The sequence below is a fragment of the Scomber japonicus genome, chromosome 23 (assembly GCF_027409825.1).
Source record: "Scomber japonicus isolate fScoJap1 chromosome 23, fScoJap1.pri, whole genome shotgun sequence".
Lineage (NCBI taxonomy): Eukaryota > Metazoa > Chordata > Actinopteri > Scombriformes > Scombridae > Scomber > Scomber japonicus.
In genome coordinates this window covers 14011944-14032996 of record NC_070600.1, presented here as the reverse complement: position 1 = coordinate 14032996, position 21053 = coordinate 14011944, and the positions used below count along the sequence as shown (strand labels likewise).

The 21053-nt window shown below is 40.7% G+C and overlaps 1 protein-coding gene across 1 annotated transcript in view; it reads left to right on the top strand.

Moving 5' to 3' along the window:
- Positions 1 to 20609, top strand: part of cacna1c (calcium channel, voltage-dependent, L type, alpha 1C subunit) — a 178317-nt gene extending 157708 nt beyond the window's left edge. The window contains exons 35-54 of the mRNA XM_053314129.1: positions 5260 to 5349; positions 8288 to 8425; positions 9837 to 9902; positions 10299 to 10390; positions 12259 to 12421; positions 12645 to 12772; positions 12870 to 12966; positions 13108 to 13210; positions 13795 to 13896; positions 14168 to 14295; positions 14656 to 14796; positions 15494 to 15858; positions 16050 to 16076; positions 18242 to 18370; positions 18498 to 18622; positions 18790 to 18887; positions 19089 to 19185; positions 19403 to 19511; positions 19602 to 19752; positions 19997 to 20609. Of these exons, the coding sequence (XP_053170104.1) occupies positions 5260 to 5349; positions 8288 to 8425; positions 9837 to 9902; positions 10299 to 10390; positions 12259 to 12421; positions 12645 to 12772; positions 12870 to 12966; positions 13108 to 13210; positions 13795 to 13896; positions 14168 to 14295; positions 14656 to 14796; positions 15494 to 15858; positions 16050 to 16076; positions 18242 to 18370; positions 18498 to 18622; positions 18790 to 18887; positions 19089 to 19185; positions 19403 to 19511; positions 19602 to 19752; positions 19997 to 20485 (2838 nt within the window). The 3' untranslated portion in view covers positions 20486 to 20609. The remainder of the gene's footprint in view (positions 1 to 5259; positions 5350 to 8287; positions 8426 to 9836; positions 9903 to 10298; positions 10391 to 12258; positions 12422 to 12644; positions 12773 to 12869; positions 12967 to 13107; positions 13211 to 13794; positions 13897 to 14167; positions 14296 to 14655; positions 14797 to 15493; positions 15859 to 16049; positions 16077 to 18241; positions 18371 to 18497; positions 18623 to 18789; positions 18888 to 19088; positions 19186 to 19402; positions 19512 to 19601; positions 19753 to 19996) is intronic.
- The last annotated feature ends 444 nt before the right edge of the window (positions 20610 to 21053 follow it).

The window sequence follows — 21053 nt, the reverse complement described above, 5'->3', positions numbered from 1 at the left end:
ATCATTTATTTTCTACCTTGCTGTCCATATTCTACCCTTCTTCTGTCTGCGCCTCTTCACTCTGTTTATCCTCAGCAGTGCAAATGATTTATATGTAGTTTTGAAGTATGGGTGCACAGGTTTTCTAATATTTGAAGCTGCTCCAGATAGGTATTCATGCCTCGGTCTGCTGCGCATCAGTAGCATCAGAAACTATTGCACTTGTCAATAGAACTTATTGCACTGTCTCAGCACTTGGTTTGGTTTCACATTGGTTTTATTTGGTCTTTTATCATTGCCCCAGGGGATAGTGTCCATTCCCCTGGCATGATGGACACTGTATAGCATGACAGACATAAAGGTGATATGTCCAGGCCTGGCACTGCACAGCATATAATGTTTTCAGAAAGTAATATTTTCTGGAATGAAGGAACAAATGCAGATTTTCATTTCTGAACAATAGCGTTTTGACCCAAGGGTCATGAAACGGTCTCAATTCATAAATCACCAGGGAAACTTTAAATTCAAATGAGAAAATACAAGTTGCAGTTGCTTTTTTTCCCCTTTTTTTCTGACATTAGCAATGTGCAGACATGGGGAACAATTTGATCCATAAATGGATTTACCCAGTATCCGTAAAATTTATGTAAATGTATGTATGAATTCATTTATTATCAACATAGAGGCCCTATGGTCAATAGTGGAGCTGAATAAGAATGAATATCCCAAACACAAGTCAAATGTTGAGTGTCTATCGTATTTACACTTCGGGGATAATTGGTGTTTTATTCATATGATATTCAAAGTATTCTTTAGCAGGAGAATAGTCTGAGAACCATGGAGAACTGAGTGTGAATGGACAGTACTCCACTTCATGTAGCCTTAGTAGCGGATAATTCAAACTGATTGTCCAGAGAGGCAAATCATGTACTATGATCTGATTTCCAGGCTGGTCTAAGGGCTGAATATCACATTAGAATATACATCCTTTATACTGTGAAGAGGGGTTTTTTTATTTTGTGGCTTTTTTTTTATTTTTTTGGGTTACAAAACTTTGCAACCCTTGTACCAAGCATCCAGCTAAACTCCTCAGGGTGTTTAATATAACTCAAGTGTAAGCTCAGCAGGTAAAGGCAGCTCTCTGTGAGTTTAACTTTGATACACTGTCTCTGAGTCAGCTTGTAAACTTTTCAACTCTACTGTGCAGTTTAGAGACACACATATGAGCCTTGCTTATCTTCTAAATAAATCTGTTGGTAGCCAAGCTTGCTGTTTCCAGTCTAAATGCTAAACTAACCATCTGCTGGATCCAGTTTTATACTTACGTGAGAGCAGTACCAATCACCTCATCATAATTTATTCATACTGTATTCATATCCACAGTCACAAAGTCAGTGTACATGTAGACATGGGCATCTCAGGTTAGAATGAGACATCTGTATATAAGTTCAAATATGTCACATCACTTATAGACTAATTTCTCTTGAATAGCAGATAACTACTGGGGATATACATTAAACATAGTTTTCACCGAAATTGTCCCACAACCTCAACTGCAGGTTTGCTGCTGGTTTGATGCCATGAAACACGGAAATGATATCCACACAGTTACACCAGTATGTTCCCCTGTTGTAGAATGCAGTGTTTTACCTCAGACAGCACTGGTCAGGCATACAAATAAGGTTAGTGTATCCCAGGGGTGTATGAGCTTGGCAGTTGTTTTCATTCCTTTAGAAAGGGAATCCATTTGCCCCCATGAGACACTGGGTAATTTCTAAACTACTTGGATATTCTGTTATTTTATGTTATTGCAGGAATTTGATGTCAGGGAAATCAACTCTGTATACTTGTGTAGAGTATACTTGTATAGATAAAAGAGAGGAATATATGCGTGCATAGATATATATACATATAGACAGTTAGAGTGATTAGAAATCAATTTTAAGATACAATATCTCTTTTGGGATCTGACAGTATTTAACCACCTTTATACTGAGGTTCACTGGGCCAGAGATATACATCTTTGTCATCTATACAAGTCACTGATGTTGCACTTAACACCTTGCTTTGGAGTTTGCCTTTGATTTGGTTTGATTTATTTGGTTAATTGGTTTGCAGTTTTTTTCTGAATGATTCATAATCTCACATACCTAACCTAAAGGCATGCCCCAAGTCTTCTTTTTTTGTTGTTTTTTATTCTTATCTGATGGTTTTTGATTATTTGGGTGATGAGATGCCCAAGCTACCTTTTTTGTTTTTTAAGAAACCCTCCGCATTCAATCCCGTGAGAACTCTTGACTGTTTTTGAACTGCGACACACTGTCACATTTTAAATTTTAGCCTGCTACTGCATTTCATCAGGCACTAAACACATGTGAATGCTTTTTAACTTACTGAGCAATGCGATTAGAAACTAATAGTAGCAGCTTGCCAATAGCTAGCTCTCTTTGATTGCATTCCTAAGTGCACTGTGAAGTGCAGTAACATGCCAGGTTTTAAAATGTTATCACTTTGCCTTTAGCAAATATTAAATGGCCAAAATATCTTGTTTGAGTGCACCCGCTCTGCTGTTGTGTCGGGTGCTTGGTAGATTAGCTGCACTTTTTGTGGTCATCAAATCAGTATACTTCCTTAATCCTGGGTCTCTCCAGCAACCTGCGGGTGCTTCTTAAATCTTACATGGTTTCTTTTTACATTTTTGATTTTGGTTTGAGTAGAAGTAGTGTGAACAGATTGGTAGTGGTTTGCTCTGAGCAGTGTCTTGCAGACGATGCTAGTATGGACTGCATCTATCTCTCTTTTTCTTTCTATCTCTTTGGAATGCCTCTTCTTTTCCTCTCTATCTCTCTCCTTCTCCTTCTGAGCTTTTTGAGTTCACTCGAGTCTTCTTTTATGGATGTTTATCTCTGTCTTTTCTCTTGTTTGTTTGCAGTGTTGCTTGCTCACTTGAATTGCAAGCTTGGTAACATGGGTCTCTCATGCTAGTACTTAATTGTGTTTTTTATTCCAACCCCTTACAATTAAATAAATATGTACTTTTATGTTACATTTTTAACAAAAAAAGTAAAAGCCAAAAGTCAAGGGTATAAATGCTCAAGAAATCCATGTTACCTATTGAACGGATTGAACTGATACAATTTTTGCTCGGAAAAATGACGTGCAATGTGAGAAAACTGTTAAATTTTAAAAATTGTGTGGGCAGCATCTCTGGTACCTCACATCTGCACTTCAGTTCAGCCTGAATTGATCTAAAAATGATGTTTTTTTGATGTTTTGTTTTTGTACTTTGATCTAATTGACGTATAATGCACGAATCCTCCAGGGCCACAAGTCCACTACACTCTTAAATTTGTTTTGTGTCGGTTCATAATGGGAAATATAATGAGGAGTGATTTGATTTTAATCTAAGTCTGGTTCATGGTTCTGATTTCACTTTCAAATTGAAGCAAATTCAGATTTAAATCATGTTTAAATTGTCCCAGCTGGCCCTGTAATTAAAAGATACAGACAAACACACACACACACACACACTCATCTTCAGTCTTTCACTTAGTCCACACTAGTGATAATAGTGCCATCCTCCTTCCCTGCATCCTTCCTGCCTTCCTTTTCTTCCTGCCCGCCTTTTCCGACTCATCCTAGTCTACCCTTTATCCATCACTTTTCCCTCCCTTCCTTCCTACAGTTGTCCTTCCTTCCAACTTTCATCCCTTTACACCATTATGCACCTCAGTTCCTCTCAAACACAAATAGATACACACATACACACACACATACACACACACACTTCACTCACTCGTTCTCAGCCAGTTCCTGCTTACTGGACAATTAGACAAGTGGTACAAACTATGTGCTTATAATACACAAGTGTACTGGTATTTAGAGGTACTTGATACATTATTGTCCGTCATTAGTGTTCGTGACCATAAAGGTGTGTATGGCCCTGTTAGAATTCCTTTAAAAGCATAATTTCTTCCCACCTTCCTTTTCTGCTTTGTCTCTCCCTTTTAAAATAACTTCCTTCCCTTTTTGGCTCTTCTTCTTTTGCCCACATTTCCTAGATTATTTTTAATTTCCGATTTTTTACCTCCCCCTCTCTCTTTTTTGTTGGTTTCTTCCTTTTTTATTTCCCCCTCACCTCTTCCTTCCTTCAAAGTTAATTGTACTCAACTAGTCATTATGTGTCATGTCCTTCTTTTCTCTCTGGATAAAGATTGGGAGTAATGATGCATTATTTTTTCAGTAAGGTATTATAACAGGGCCACTGCCAAAGCAGAGTAAACAGCTACTGAGTGATAGATTGAACTACTAGTTAATCTATCACTCCTAGCAGTCCAAAACGTTACTACTCTGAGTAACTGGATGTCTCCCTATAGTATGTTATGTTTTGCTTCTCAGTGTTACCTAAATACTTGTGAGCTCTGATTTCCAAAAGCATCTAAAATCATCTTAGTCCAGTGTGGGACTGAATTAGATGATAATAACCTACTGTCTTTTTAATGTGATATTCTGATGCAACTTTGACCTGAAAGTAGATGAAACTGAAATGTTTGTCTGGTTAGTTGACAACTGTGGGACAACAACAACAGGTGTTGAACTCACTTAATGTTTCACAAGGTCCAAACCTTTCTCATTTCACTTGGATCCTGACTATTTTTAAGTCAAAGAATTGCCCGAATAACACATCAAGTATTTTAAACAGGCAGTGTCTTTTAATGCTGAGATGTTTTTGGTAAACGTAGCTTGAGTGTCAACTACGGTTATTGCAGTGTAGTTTCAGCTGGCAGAAAGAAAAACAGATAGCTACAGAGGCGGCCACACACAACTCCATAGGCTCACATGACAGTGACCCTACACATAAATGTTGCACAGAGACTCGTACACAATCAGCTCCCTTCTCTCCTGTGCCTGCTCCAGACCATTATTCATTATTTTGGCCCTCAAGGTATTGGACAGGAATTTCCCAGCAGCCTGCAGTTTCTACATGTTTCAGTCTTCTCAGTGAATCAGCCTGATGTGGTCCTCACAGAGGATGGGGCCAGTCTATATATGCAGTAATATCTAGCACAATTCTCCCTCCTGGCTCGGATTAAATTTATTTTTCCACTATGTGAGGGGTTGGTCAGGGACTGAACACTCACTAGCCTTAGTTGTCTGGGCAGTGTGAAATTCTCACTACTTTTCCCATAAAAATATTTAAAAGAACACACATACTGTAAATGCACATACACACACACAAGGCGCTGCTCTGGTGCTGATCTTTGTTGCCTTTCCTTAAAGCCAGCTGACTCCTCCTCGTCCTCGTCCTCCTCCTCTTCGTCCTCCTCCTCCTCCTCTTCCTCCTCTCACCCCCCTGTGGTAAGGCCAATGGTACGCTCCGACGGTAACCTCGTCCGCCTCCCTACCTCCTCCACCATCCCTACATCCCTCCATCCTTCCATCCCTCCTTCTACTCCGCTACCCGTGGTATGATCCAGAACTTTTGGCTTTTCATTGGTCCTTTCAACTTTCCTCTGTCGCTCCCGCTGTCATCTTCTGCAGCATGCACAGAGTTACCCTGTACTTATGTAGCTGTTGTTTGTTACTTTTACACGTTTATTTATGTGTGTGTATGGTGACGAACACTGTGTTGTACAGGCCTAGTGTAACTGGAGTCGTGCGACTTTCCTTGAGTGGCTATTGTTGTTGCCATGGTGCCCGCTGCCCTCCACCTCCCCCATGGCTTGCAACTTGCCCCCCTTCCTTTACGGGTGTGGTATCTTTAGTGCTTCATCATCGGTGCAAGCCATCATGGTCACACAATCACGCTGTCTCTCTTTCGTCCACTCTTCTCCACTGGCCTATCATCTGTCTATGTATCTATCTGTCTGTCTATCTTTCTATCTATCGATTTATCAATGAATTAATGTATTTGTTTGGATTTCATTGAGTAATTCAAACTATACTTCATCTTCAGTCTCTCTCTCACCCTCTCTACACTTATTGTCACTGTACCTCTCTTGCTCACTGCCCCACTCTCTCAATGGTGCAATGGTGCCCACTGTGGTCCAGTTGTGATATTACATGCAGCACAGAAGTTTGATTTACATTGCTAAGTAGGAAGTGTCATTTCCATCATATCTGTCTGTAGAGTTTGGGGCAACTCATATCTTGCGTTACTTGTCAACACTACAGTGTCACCAGGAAAAGGTGACACCTACCTTTTAATAAAGTACGCAAAAGTCATTCATCCTATAGATAGGAAACACATTTTGATAATTATAGTTATGACTTTAACAGCCGTAACATGTATTTTGTTGAAAAGTAATATATGACATCTGTTATCCCAAACTGCAGTAAGATGTGTGGAAAATGGCATGTCCTTTTTTTAGGAGCACACTGTGTGTCCTCTGTGGGATTAGCATAAAGAATTGATGGCTTCTTGGAAAAACACATGGCGACAAACTGATTTGGAGGTCACCCTGTTTGATTTAGTGTTTGTTGGGTTACATGTACTGATGCTACTGCAGTTTAGAAATATTTAGTATGTCATTGTAATTGTTACATTGTTACAGTAGAAATGTTGCGTTTGTATATGGTTGTTTATTGCTTACTGGTGCATTTGTGTGGTGATTTGGTAGATTCATTAACCACTGTATATGGTTTAAATGTAAATAGTATACTGGAGCCTTAGTCACTGTAATACAGTAACTGCACCATACTTCTCTTTTAGATAAATTCTGATGTTGCCTTTGTTTTTCCGCTATTTTGTCCTGGAGAAGGAGCAGCAGCAGCATAAATAAATAAATCTGTATTAGAATAGCACTCAGCGAGATGGCTGAATATTTCATCATTGAGTTATTTTCTGTGGACGACTACTGGGACAATAGGCAGTTTGAAAGCTACTGTGCCTCTCAACCTTGTACTTTAGAACTTTGCTGAGGCATTTTCTGAGTAAAATACAAAAAGAATCCTAAGTATACTATATACTAGATGGCTTAAATAGCTTATGAGGCAAAACACTGCATGTCCATTGCAAGAAGCTTTGCAAATACAAAAAAAAGACTGCTGGAAAAAAAGGCAATTTTGGGGAGATCAAAGTAAACAGTAGGTGAAGTTGAGAACCAACTGTGAAAATAGGTATTTATACCTGGAGTTAGTTGTATTAGACAGTAATATCTTTATCCTCCTGAATGTCATCTTTGGACTGTTCCTCCCAGTGGCCAGTTGCTCTGTGAGAGACAAACAATTAGCTTGCCTGCATGATTTATTGAAACAGGAATCTGCCTGGAGGCTAGGATTTCTGTACTGTGTCTGTTGTGAATTGTTATCAGTGATTTATGAAGGAGCTTACCTCCATCGATGGAAATCCCCCCGGCCCAGTTTCAGTTATTAGAATTTTATTCCATACCAGCACGGAATAAACAAATCCTTCAGCTCAGTTAGATGATGTGCTTCATGAGGCTGAGTATTTTAATGCTTGTCAAATGTCGTTGCAATGCTGGATTTACCTGTCTTGTATGTAAAGACAACGCCCAAGAGTGTTTTCTTCACCATGATTATGACAGTCTGGAACCATAGTAGAAGAACAGCAGAGTGCTGGGATTTTAGAACTATTAACATCAGTAAAAACTAGTCAGTGTAGGGATAATGTGACAACTCTAAAGTAACAGTAACCTGTCTGAATGCACAGCTGGACATATCCTATATGAAGATATATAGAGGAACAGTGGTTTAAGCAGATGTTTTCAGGAAGATGTGGATAGTTTGTTGATCTTTTTGTTGCCAAGTGATTTTTTTTAAGAAGCCTCAAAAATAAGCATGATTGCCCGATTCTCTCCCAGATCTCTAATGTCAGTTGATTTTGATGGGATTTTGTAGGACGCAGATATCCAATTATTAACTCTGTGTGTGTGTGTGTGTGTGTGTGTGTGTGTGTGTGTGTGTGTGTGTGTGTGTGTGTGTGTGTGTGTGTGTGTGTGTGTGTATGTATGTGTGTGTGTGTGTTCGTTTGTTTGTTTGTTTGTTTGTTTGTGTGCGTGCATGCATGCGTGTGCGTTGTGCCTGTTCACATCCACATGTGTGTGTGGGTGCAAATATGTGATGCGAATGTGATGTATGTGTGTTATTACTTGTACGTATGCATCTCTGTGTGTCTCTATGTGCATATGCACATGTGTATGTTTGTATGATCATCTGTACGTGTGTGTGTGTGTGTGTATGTGTGTGTGTTCGTATGTATGTGTGTTTACTTTCCCAACCTATCTGCATGTGCTCCCATGCGTCCTGTGTTTTTATTAAAACAAAAAACACCAAACCCCACCAAAAGGGACTGCAGAACTCTGAAGAGAACGCCAGGATCTCCATCACCTTCTTCCGGCTGTTCCGCGTGATGAGGCTGGTGAAGCTGCTGTCTCGCGGGGAAGGGATTCGGACCCTGCTGTGGACCTTCATCAAATCCTTCCAAGTGAGGGGAGAAACGGACACAACATGCTAGATCAGGGGGGTTGGGATTACACAGGACAGAAATGCAAATAGCAGAGGGAAAGTGGAGTTGTAACCCTTATGTGACCCAGATAGGATTTACCTTTTTTTGGAGGCCATAAGTATATTTAAACTAGGTGTTAAAATGTCATACTTGAATGGATTTCACTACCAAAGTGATTATCTGCTTAATTAATCAATAATAGGCTGGTTTTCATTTTATAAATACTGTATAAATTATGTGAATACTTCAGATCTGAGTCACATGGGACTAAACATATATTTGTTCTTGTGTAAATCCAGCCTGGTGGAGACTCACAAGCCACCTTTCCTTTCCATGCCTCCTCTCTTCTTTTCTTTGTCTTCTCTTCCTATTGCTGTAGAAATTTAGAAGTTAGAGACATTTGCCTGTTGAGTCTAGAACTTGACAGGGAAGGAGGAAAAGAAAGACGGAAGGTGTGAGGTAACGGAGAGGAGGTTTAGGAGTCTCACTGCAGAGGCAGGGAAGGATGTAGGGACATGAAGTTAGGAAACGGGCAGGAACACCTCAACTAGCAATCTCTTTTTTTCTTAATCTTTCCTCCCCTTCACCCGTCTTCTATATCCATTTCCTCTTCTTCTACTACCCCTTTTACTCTCCAACACCCTACTACTAACCCCTGAGAGCTTACCATTCCCTATAGGAGGGTTAAGCATTAGATAAGTTTAACAAAGCACTCCACCAAAACAGAAAATCATTTGATAGAGAATAATGAGGAAATGAAAAATAATCTGTTCTCTCTCTTGTGTCAGCTGAGATGGGCCACTTCATGTTACAGTACGCTCGTCGAAATTTGAAACACTGGTGATGCAGCAAAAAACTGACTCCCATTTTTTAAGTAGTTTAACATGTCATCATGTTAAGCAATGTTTGCTTTTTTTCAATTATTTATCATGATTTGGCCCTCCTCTTCCATGTGCAGGAGTAAGGTTAGCCAGGAGCTCAGTTCTACACAGCTTCCCAGATGTGTAAATATACAAGATGTACCTGCTGTGGCTGTGTTTCGGTCTTGGCATTTGTACAGTTGGGATTGGTCTTCTGGCTAAACTTAGAGAGCAGTTTGTATTTTTTGTATGAGGTTTTTCACTCCTGTGTCAGATGATTTATCATGGATTGTTTTTGGTGTTGTGCCACACAGGGTTGCAGCTCAATTCACTTTCATAAAATACCAATAACTTCATCATATTGTATCTGACAATTTGAAAACTGAACATGATGCATGTGAGAACAATAGTTTCCCTAAATCAGTTGTAGGCTAATTGCAATTGGTTTGAATGAAAGTGAATAGATTGCAGCCTTGGTGCAGGATGATAATGCAGATGACTTGTCACTAATGTGTCTCTCTCCTCTTCAGGCTCTGCCCTACGTAGCTCTGCTTATAGTGATGCTATTCTTCATATACGCTGTCATCGGTATGCAGGTAAGCTGTCATCCTGTCCCCTAGTTTCTCCTTCCCTCTGTTATGTTTTCTTCTCTCTCCTTCTCTTCTCCAGCTGGCCTCCGTCCTGTGTCTGTCCTCCTGGAGTCTTGTCATCCAGAGTTCCTGTTTGGTCACGTCGCCCTTCTCTCCTACACTTTTCTCCCTCCTCTAGCTGTCGCCTGTCTTTGTCGCTCTTCTTCCTTTCTCCGTCTGTCCTCTAATGTCTCCCACAAGCCATTGTGTAGTTTGTATTACTGATAATGGGCGGGAGACACTTTGATTTCATTGGCTGGGGACAACCAGTCATTCAAATTGATCCAGAGAACAACCACTTCCTCTTGTCAATGCTGACGTCATATCCTGTGTGCTGTGACTACTTCCATCCCTCATGTACAGATGTTTGGTAAAATAGCGCTGCAGGACCACACTCAGATCAACAGGAACAACAATTTCCAGACGTTCCCTCAGGCAGTGCTGCTGCTCTTCAGGTGAGGAAGCTTTATACCGTCCTTGTCATCTATTTAACTTGTTATATCTACCCTTTATTCTATCTTCTTTATTTTATCTCCTTCATATTTTTGCTTCTCTTTTTCTAGCTTATTGCTTTCTTTGCGTTATCATTATAACCTTCTTATCCCTTCTTGTCTCTCATCATTATTCTGTAATTATACATCAAATACAATACTTTTTCCTTTTTTTTATTTGTATTTTTTTCTTGTCTATTTACTCTAAGACTATTTTAAGTCTTTTATATTCTGCATTAAAGGGCCAGTGCAAGATTTAGTGGCATCGACTATAATAGACTAAATTGAATAACATATTCATACATTTGTTTTAATTAGTGTATAATCCCATGAAAATAGGATTTATTGTGTTTTAGATACCTTAGAATGAGAACTTTATATCTATATAGGGAGTGTGTCTTCTTCCACAGTCTGCCATGTTGCTCCACCATATTTCTACAGTAGCCTAGAACGGACAAACCAAACATTGGCTCTAGAAAGGGGCACTTTTTGTCACAAGATTTGGCCACCGTAGCTTCTCCTACACACTTGCAAGGGTAGGGGTATTCAATTGGTTGCAATCTGCAACGTCACCGCTAGATGCCACCAAACCTTACACACTAGTTCTTTAAGAGGTTTTCATTGACACTTCGTTGCAGCATTAGCTTAACTAAAAGCCAGAGAGTGAATATAGAAACATGTGTTGTCAGTTGGTACTATGAGACCATGTTACTACCACTGTGCTGAGGGTTTAAACTTTCTAACTACAATTATGTAGCAGTGATCCCCATAATGTATTTATGCTACCATCCAAACGTTATTTGTATAGCTGTATGCTCTTTAGTTAGGTGATAATTGTTGCAAATTTGGCATTGATTTAATACAAACAATTTATTCTGGTCCACTAAGGAGGACAACTTTGTCACTTTTGTCAGACAAATCTACTAATAATGTATTTAAACAGGATCCACTTTCAGAAACCTCTCTGTCTTCTGTGGTTGTGATGATGGTAAGATCCCATGCTGAGGATAAAAAACACAGGAACTGAGAGGATTGATCTTACATAATAAACAGTCAGAAATCTTATTGTTTTTGCGTTTGGTAATGCAAAGTACATTATTCTATTCTATCCTCTCAGTTTCTGTGGACTGACCCCTTCATGGAATATATGATAACATCTTGCTTCCATTCAGAGACAGTGTACTTGGATACTTCATACTACAATGTAATTTAAACCCAATTAACAGTCAACAAATAATAATAATAATAATAACAATGATAAAACAAATAGTTGTTGTAACATAAAATCCACCAAATATAATCACCTGATAATATAGCACTTGCAGAGTTAGAAAGCTTGATAGTACTGAAGTATTCAGAATGGAAGACAATTATAGTTTGGACTCGAACTACAGTTCAACAAAATCAAATATAAAATCGCACTCCTTTGTTTGTTGTAAATGTAATGTATGAAGATATGATCACACAATATCAAAAAATAAATTGTTATGATGTGGACACTCCTAACACGTGTGTTTCTGTGTGTGTGTTTGTGTGTATGTGTCTCCCTTTTTCTGTCGTCATATCTATGTGCATGCATGTGTGTGTCACTTGTGTTTCTGTCTGCCTACATGCACACTTCCATGTGTCTGTATGTGTGTGTTAATACATAAATGCACATGTGACTCCATGTTGGTGTACTGATGTACACACATGTGGCAATTCATGCATGTATGTGTTTCTCTGTACATTTCCTTTGTGTATTTGTACATGTGCGTATCTTTGCATGCATACCTGCGTCGACGTGTGTGTATATCTGCGGATGTGTGTGCATGCATGTGTCTGTCTACCAGATGTGCGACAGGTGAGGCGTGGCAGGAGATCATGCTGGCGTGCTCGCCCCAGAAGCCGTGTGAGAAAGGATCAACCACTGAGAACAGCCCTCACAATGAGGACTGTGGCAGCCAGTTTGCTATCATTTACTTTGTCAGCTTCTACATGCTCTGTGCCTTTCTGGTGAGTAAAGATTGAGGTTTTTAATGTTCCTCAAATTGTTAAACAAATCAAAAGTAATAAAAAATGTTAAAAAATGTATGTTAAACTATTCCTCCTAAGACATCTTTTAAAGTTGCATTTTACAGTTTTGAGTTCAATAGACATTTCACCAATTTGAAAAAGCAGTCTATAATCAATTACATTTTGCTAGTGTAGTTTCTGACTGATTGTTGATTTTCCCCAGATCATCAATCTCTTCGTGGCTGTCATCATGGACAACTTTGACTACCTGACGCGTGATTGGTCGATCCTGGGGCCGCATCATCTTGACGAATTTAAGAGGATCTGGGCTGAATATGACCCAGAAGCCAAGTAAGTTAACAGAAAAGTGACAATCTGCATATGTCATCAGAATAATTTGTCTTTAATCTGCAAAGAGTCACTAATGTGTCCTCTGTGCTGTGTTCAGGGGGAGGATAAAGCACCTGGATGTGGTGACTCTGCTCCGGAGAATTCAGCCTCCCCTTGGCTTTGGAAAGCTCTGTCCACACAGGGTGGCCTGCAAGGTAAAAACACACTCACACAGTCCCACAAATGATCAAACATGGTCTGAAGGCTGCAGAGCTGTAGAAAATATGCAAAATATTTGAAAAGGGTTTTAATTCAAGTATTCAAAATATATTATTTGTGTGTTTTATTTCCTATAGCGTCTGGTGTCAATGAACATGCCTCTGAACAGTGATGGAACAGTGATGTTCAACGCCACACTGTTTGCCCTGGTCAGGACCGCACTCAGGATAAAGACAGAAGGTAACACAAACACAAATAACTTATCCACACAGGAATTAAATTTTCTCATAATCTTGCCAAGTCCTAGTTTATTTCTGTTGCCATTATTGCCATTACTCTTATTCCTGGTCCTGTTTCAGTGCCAGGGAGTCATTTCCTTTCGACTGTTCCCTAGTATGGATTACAGTTTCTACCCAGATATCTTGGTTAGATCTAAATACAACAGGGAACTGTTATAAACATTAATGTCGAGGCTTCTCTTTTCTTCTTCTTCTACACTTTCCTGATCTTTCTCTAGTTTGTGAAAACAGTCGTAGAGATACCAGATTTTCCGAACTCATGTTGACCAAATATTCATACATCATGGTGATATGTTGGAACAGCTACTTCATATAAATCTGTGCCTACTCCTACTTTGCTGTTGTGTCATAGTCCAACACCGCTCTACAAACACCACAGACTCCAGCATCAAATGTCAAATGTACTCAATATACTGATATAGTAGACATACAGTAGTTGGCTGTGTTGTAACCGTAAAGTATTACTGTAAACTTACAGTATTTATACTTTATCATTTGTGTGTGTGTGTGTGTGTGTGTGTGCAGGTAACCTGGAGCAGGCCAATGAAGAACTGAGGGCCATAGTTAAGAAGATCTGGAAGAGAACCAGCATGAAACTCCTGGATCAAGTAGTGCCCCCTGCTGGCGGTATGTATACTCTGCAACACGTGTTTTGGACATGTGTAGCTGGTAGCTGGTAATCTTGTTCAAAATCAATAAACACTTGTAAATCCTATAATTGAAGTTGTCAAGTAATATGCCATATGGAGAGGTTTCCATTATTATTTCTTGAACTGCATTGTGACTCAATTTGTTTCTGTTAATATGACCAAAACCTCAGCTGCATCACGTTAGGAAATGTTCCTAAATAGCATCTTCCTGTCTTAAATATGTACATATTTTTATTTTTTTCATCCAGACGATGAAGTTACAGTTGGGAAGTTCTACGCTACCTTCCTCATTCAGGAATACTTCCGCAAGTTTAAGAAGAGGAAAGAACAAGGACTGGTGGCCAAAGTGCCCCCCAAAACTGCTCTCTCTCTGCAGGTACACAAACACAAAGAGTTTTTTTCATTCTCGTTCATAAATCTGTACATATTTGTGAGCACAGAAATTGTGATTTTTGATGGATTTCTTAGTGTGATGCAAATACTTTATAGTGTATTCTCAGTATTCAAGGCTGGATTACAAGTGCAGAAATACAACTTTTTGTATTAAATGAATGTGAATGATGTGAGTGCAGATGTCTTTTGGCAGTAAATAAAACAGGACTGTCATGTCACCATGTTTTTCCATGTTATGTGTCTGTGTGTGTGTGTGTGTGTGTGTGTGTGTGTGTGTGTGTGTGTGTGTGTGTGTGTGTGTGTGTGTGTGTGTGTGTGTGTGTGTGTGTGTGTGTGTGTGTAGGCGGGCCTGCGGACATTGCATGACATTGGTCCAGAGATTCGGAGGGCCATCTCTGGAGACTTGACCGTGGAGGAGGAGCTGGATAAAGGCATAAAGGAACCCGTGTCGGCTGCATCCGAGGACGATATCTTCAGGGTAAAGGTCGGATACACACACCCTCACTCACTCTCCAGAGAGAGAGAGATGATCAGCATCCAGCTTCAAGCCGTATTGTTGCTCCATGCATAAACACATGCATGTGCTCAGAGGTTCAAAAAGACATTGATAAAAGCTTCATTTTCCACCATACAGCTTGGCTACCAATCACTGAACTAAAATACTGAACCAAATAATTTATAGTTGGTCGTTTGGGTTTTGGACACACAATCAGTGACCAGAAATTGTTGAACAAAAGAAAACCTCTTTTAACAAAAAAAGAAAACTGACAGAAACGCCTCTGACAGAAACCAAATACACACAGTTTCTAGTGCTCCTTCACTGGCAGGGTAAGACCTCTTTATTTGCTTAGCATTTCCATCCTGGCTGAGAAAAGTTTTGTTGCTGCTTGGAATCAGTGTGACATTTGTAGAAATTCTAAGTGGGTTTTTTTGTATTTTGATTTAAACATGGTACCTTTGTGTTTTCTTCCACTATCCGCATTTTTTTCTCCTGTCTTCACTCCTCCATTTTCTACTTTTCACCTTCTCTTTTCTCCTTTCTTATTCCTCTCACATTTCCTCTTCAACCCCCCATTTCTCTTTGTCTCATCTTTCAATATTTCAACTTTCATCACCTTTCTTTTCCTTTTCTTTGCACTCTATCTTTCTCTCCTCTCCCTCTCTCTTCTCTGACACCACAGCGGGCGGGTGGGTTGTTCGGCAACCACGTCAACTACTACAACCAGAGTGATGGTCGTGGGTCCTTCCCACAGTCCTTCACTACTCAGCGTCCGTTGCACATCAGCCAGAAGGGCTCTCCCTGTGAAGGCGAGAGTCCATCCCATGAGAAGCTCATGGACTCAACTACCTTCACCCCTTCCTCTTACTCTTCATCTGGCTCCAATGCCAACATCAACAATGCCAACAACACTGGCATGGCTGGGGTGGCGACCCAGGGCATCAGTCGATTCCCAAGCCCTTCAATAAGCACTGTGGACGGGCACACGGGACAGCCGCTCACCCCCATCCTGCTGCCTAGATCTGCGTGGTGCTTCCCTCCAAAGAGGTGAGTGCAGCAGACCAGAAATTGAGATACATGAAGAGTTTTATTATGGCAAGAATGTCCATGTTTTTCTCTCAATTTCCTGTCTTTTATTTTTATCTATCTTTCAGAACAAAAATTATTCATTTCTCTAAGTCCTTCACTTTTTTCCTTCCTCCTCTCTGTACCTGTCTTTTGTTTCTGGTGGCAAGCAGGACGTGTTTTTATGACACCCTCATGCGGTATGTTGCCAGGGGACAGAGAGGCAAAATGTGTGTGTGTGTGTATGTGTGTTGTGTTAATTCGCTCAAAAAGGTTTCATCATGCTAAATAAAATTGCAAAGCCATCAAGGTGCTATAGCAACGCTTGTTGCTATGCACATAATGCTTTAGTTGCTACAACATAAGCCAAACTACATGCTGCTGTTAAAAATTTGCTACCAAAGCCATAGATAGACTGTTTGGTGCATTTACACCAAATCTTTTTTGTCAAAGGCTTTTATTGCTGCTGTTTTATAATATTTCAAGGCAGGTCTGGGTTAGACACAATGTCTGTCTTTGTCTATAACCTCTGCAGAAACTGTATTGTGTGGGAACATCGGAAAGCTCATACTTATCTGCTTTTGCGAGTCTAATAGCTCAGTACATCTCACAAAGTTGTAGAAAGTATAGTCACAACTAAGTAGCTAATATTGTTTTGTGATGGTTTCTCTCTGTTAGAGGCAGGGGCTTAGGGTTGCTCTGTCAGTTTGTCAGTTGATTGGTTCTTCCAGAGGGAGATATTTGTACAACTACTAGAGAGATTGCCATTACATTAACTATGGATATCCATGTCCCCCAGAGGATTTCTATATACATCCAGCAATTTGTTGACCCTATGATATATAATTTTGCACCACAATTGGGTCAACATTTGTCTTTGACCAAAACTTTGGCACATTGACAAGATATCTTGAAATATCTAACATCTAATGTACTGATTGCCATGAAATTTACTGAGCTCATACATGCTCCAGGGGTGAGCCGTTTCAAAACCACAGGTGTTACTTGTGGAAATGGTCTAGCTGTAGTTTTGTTTACAAATGATATTAATTCAAGAAGGGAATGCAGGTGTGTATGAACTGAGGTTTAAGATATATGGTACAGTGCAGCTTAGTTACAGTTAGTGACTTTATTTTTGAATCTAGTGCTTCATTACAGGAAGAGCAAAGTATAAGCTTTCTGATGCACTATGTCGATTTACTTGAATTCGTAACAGCATAACTTTCACCCAGCTGCCAAGTGGAGTGAGCTTGATCAAACTCAGAACAGTCTCAGTCAGTTTTAATTAAATACTGTTCTAACCCAGAGGCTGTGGGGCCCTTAAAATAGCTGTGGAATAAAGGGGCATATTGGCATTTAGAAACTATATTTTGTTTTTCTTCACCAGCCAGTTGTCAGGGGGCATTTATGTGCTGGCAGTTTTTAGTTGTATATCTGAGTGTTCATCATTGAAAATAATTGAAACTGCTAAGCTAAGCAGTTTGTTATGAGTCATAGTTTTAATTAAAAATACAACTATTAACAGATTTTTCTGGGTAGCTTTTTAAGCCAACAGTCTGGTGAAGAAGAAAATATTAAAATGTCAGAATGTCTCCTTAAAGCTTAAGTCTGGAGTATGAAACAGATGTGACGGGGTAACAAGACATCTTTAAAATTCAAAGATAATACAACATTATAAAGATAAATACACAGGGTTTAGAGTAGCCTTTTCTCTGGAAAAATGGATAGTTAAAGACTGATTTCTCTTTTCAAAATTTTATCCAGTTTAATGTCAGCATCACATCCGCTTTCAAACAAGTGAATAAAAAACAGACAGTGTATTACTGTAAGATGTTATTGACTCTCATATGAAAAGATAACAGCATAAAAAAATACCCATTTTATTTCCTAGTAAGTCTATATTAATATACTGTTTTTCCACCAACATTATCTAATGACTCTCAGTATATGCTAGGCAACCCATCATCTTATCTAGCCTTGTCTTTGTCTTTTAAAGATGTCTACACCTCAGTCCCTCTATCAGTTTGTCATATTCCAGGTACTGCTTTAAATGCTAATAACCATTTTGCTTTAACAAAATAATTATGATCCGCACCTGCTCCTTCTCCATCTTCTCCTCCAGCTTTTTCTTCTTCTCCTTTCTCCTTCTTCCTCTTGCAAAACACAATAGTGAAACCTCAGTGGGTTTCTCTGCCTCTCTCCCCCAAGCTCTACTTTGAGTTTTTTGCTAATCAGCTGCTTCTTTTTTCTGTGTGTTTACATCTGTCTGCTGTATTGTCTACCTGTCTGTTGTCTGTGTTTATGTTCATTTTCTGTGTTTGTCTGTTTGCTCGTTTGGTGGTTTTGCGTGTTTGTCCGCTTGTAGCTCGGACTCGAGTGACAGCCGTCTGCCAATGATCCGGAGAGGCGAGGGGTCAACAGAGGAGACGTACGATGAGAGCTACGCTGACGACAGGGAGTATCCCGAGGACGACCACTCACTCTCCTCTGACATGTACTACTGGAACACACACACACACTTAACAACTCAGTTTTCATCACCCGAGAGTCTAAATTTTGTACATTTTACAGGGTTTGTCTATCATTGACCCCCCTTTTGTGTGTCTGTGTGTTCATGTTAGGCTGGTGTATGGTCATGATGAAACATGTAAGCAGTTGACTCCCATGGAGGAAGGAGAGGCGATAGAGGACAGAAGAGGAGGATGGCAATCTCCCAGGAGAGTCTTCCTCTGCCCCACTTCTCTGGGTGAGTAGACACACACATGCAGAGATAAAAATCTTTCCTTAAAAATTGTTTAAGTATTTGTACAATGTATATCTTCTTGTAGTTATCATGCCTACTTTTAGTGTAATTTACACATTTGAGATACTGCATGTTTGCATATTTGTGGTGTGTGTGTCTATGTGTTTCAGGGCGGAGATCGTCCTTCCATCTGGAGTGTCTGAGGAGACAGTCACGGCCAGATGTCTCCCAGAAGACAGCTGTACCGCTACACCTTGTACATCATCAGGTAGAAGACACCCACGTAATAATAAATAAACACATTTGCACTTCCTATAAATGCAGAAACAACAAATCAGGCAAAGATGCAAATATAGTACGTGAAGTGGAACTTCCACCAATATGTATGCAGTATATTAAGTTTGACAGACAAAATCTTCCCTCCCTGCCCATCTCTAACACTCTCCCTCTGCTCCCTCTCCTCCTCCAGGCTCTGGCAGTGGCAGGGTTGAGTCCTCTGCTAAGAAGGAGTCACTCACCCACCCTCTTCAGCCGGCTGTGTTCCACGCCTCCAGCCAGTCCCACAGGTACACTGCATCATCACAGCTGTGCACACATAAAAAGCCAAAAAGCTGCTTGTCATAATTACTGGCAAACAAGATGTATTGCATTTTCTACTAAACAGATTGAAGAATCATTCATCATTATAAATGGCATGTGATTGTCATATTGCAGCTTTATCATTTTACATTTTGAGACATGTTTGTTCTCCTTATTAATTCTGCTCATGTTCTCATTTTCTAGCCCATGGCAGTGATGCCTCCTACCAGCGAGTCCCGTCTCTGAGGCTAGAGGGCTCCAACTCCCATGAAAAGCTCAATACCAGCTTGCCCTCTGTCAACTGTGGGCCGTGGTAAGAGAGTATTCTGAAATGAACTGGTACAAGTTACAGTACAAGTTTCTAAGTAAGGGGTTTTAACCGAGACAAATTTGTTGCCCCCAGGTACAGCGACAGTAATGGGAACAGCCGGGTACCCAGTCCTAACCCCAATCAAAGACCACCGCGACCAGTGTCACTCACAGTGCCCTCGTTACTTGGAAGAGACTCCAGCTCACTACTGTCTCATGGCAGTGCAGGCAGTCTAGTGGAGGCGGTGAGTGAGTGAGTGAGTGAGTGAGTGAGTGAGTGAGTGAGTGAGTGAGTGAGTGAGTGAGTGAGTGAGTGAGTGAGTGAGTGAGTGAGTGAGTGAGTGAGTGTGTGTGTGTGTGTGATCTACTTGTTACTTATCCTCTTTCTTTTCTGCCTCCGTCCTTCCACCTGCCCCACTCTATCACCCATTCCTCACAATCTTCCTCCCTTCCTCTCCCTCCTTCTCTCTTTCTCTTTTCCCCCTCAAGGTGCTAATATCAGAGGGCTTGGGCCAGTTCGCCCAGGACCCATCCTTCATTGAGGCCACCAAAGCTGAGTTGGCTGATGCCTGCGATATGACCATCGAGGAGATGGAGCACGCCGCCAACAACATTCTCAATGGCAACACCACCACAAACGCCACATCCAGCACCTCCTCCACCTCCCAGCACAGCCCCAATGGCAACCTCCTCCCCTTCCACACAGCAGCAGCAACACACAGGGAACGAGCGGTCAGCTTGACTCCCAGTGAGGACGGGGGAGAGTCTGGAAGCAGCAGAGGCTCCATCCATGAGCCATCCTCATTGGAGGAGCGGCAAGAGCTTTTAGCAGGAGGGACAGGACGAGAAGAGGAGGAAGAAGAGGTGTTAGGGACGGAGGACGGGCACCACAGAAGCTCAGTTGTGATTGGAGGAGCACGGCAGAGGAACAGCGGGCTGTTGGAGGACGAAGATTTGGAGTGTGTGACAAGTTTGTAGGAGTCGGCTTAACGGGTTCGATTGGCCGACTGGCCCCTCTGACATCATCAGAGACTGACGCTTGTCAGTGCTGGGTAACAGTGCCGCGGCTGGCTCTGTCTGTCCCTGCCCCTCACACACACACACACACTGTCTGCCTCTCTGCCAGGCATATCTGCTCTGGACAATGGCGGCCAGTGACGCAACCTTAAACACCTGATAAAGAATTTGTTGGTTTATATGAGTTTGTATGTTTGAATGTTTGTAGTAAAGTAAACCACACTATACTCTATACTATCTGAGTGTATGCTTGTTGAGTGTGTGTGTGTGGTCTATGATTTTCTCTATTTGTACGCGCATTTGCGTGTGTGCGTGTTCTCCACACGTGTCTGAGTGTGTCTCTAAAGTGCCTCACAGTTTTATCATGTCCTCAAAGTGTGAAGAGCAGAAAAGTAGAGACGGAGGAAAGGAGAGATGATGGAAAGGTAGAAAGGAAACAACAGAAGCAGGACGCCCTAATATGGATTTCCTGCATTCGACATAGTGTGTTAATTGTTTTCATTTCCTATGCCTACTTTGGTGTTGTGTT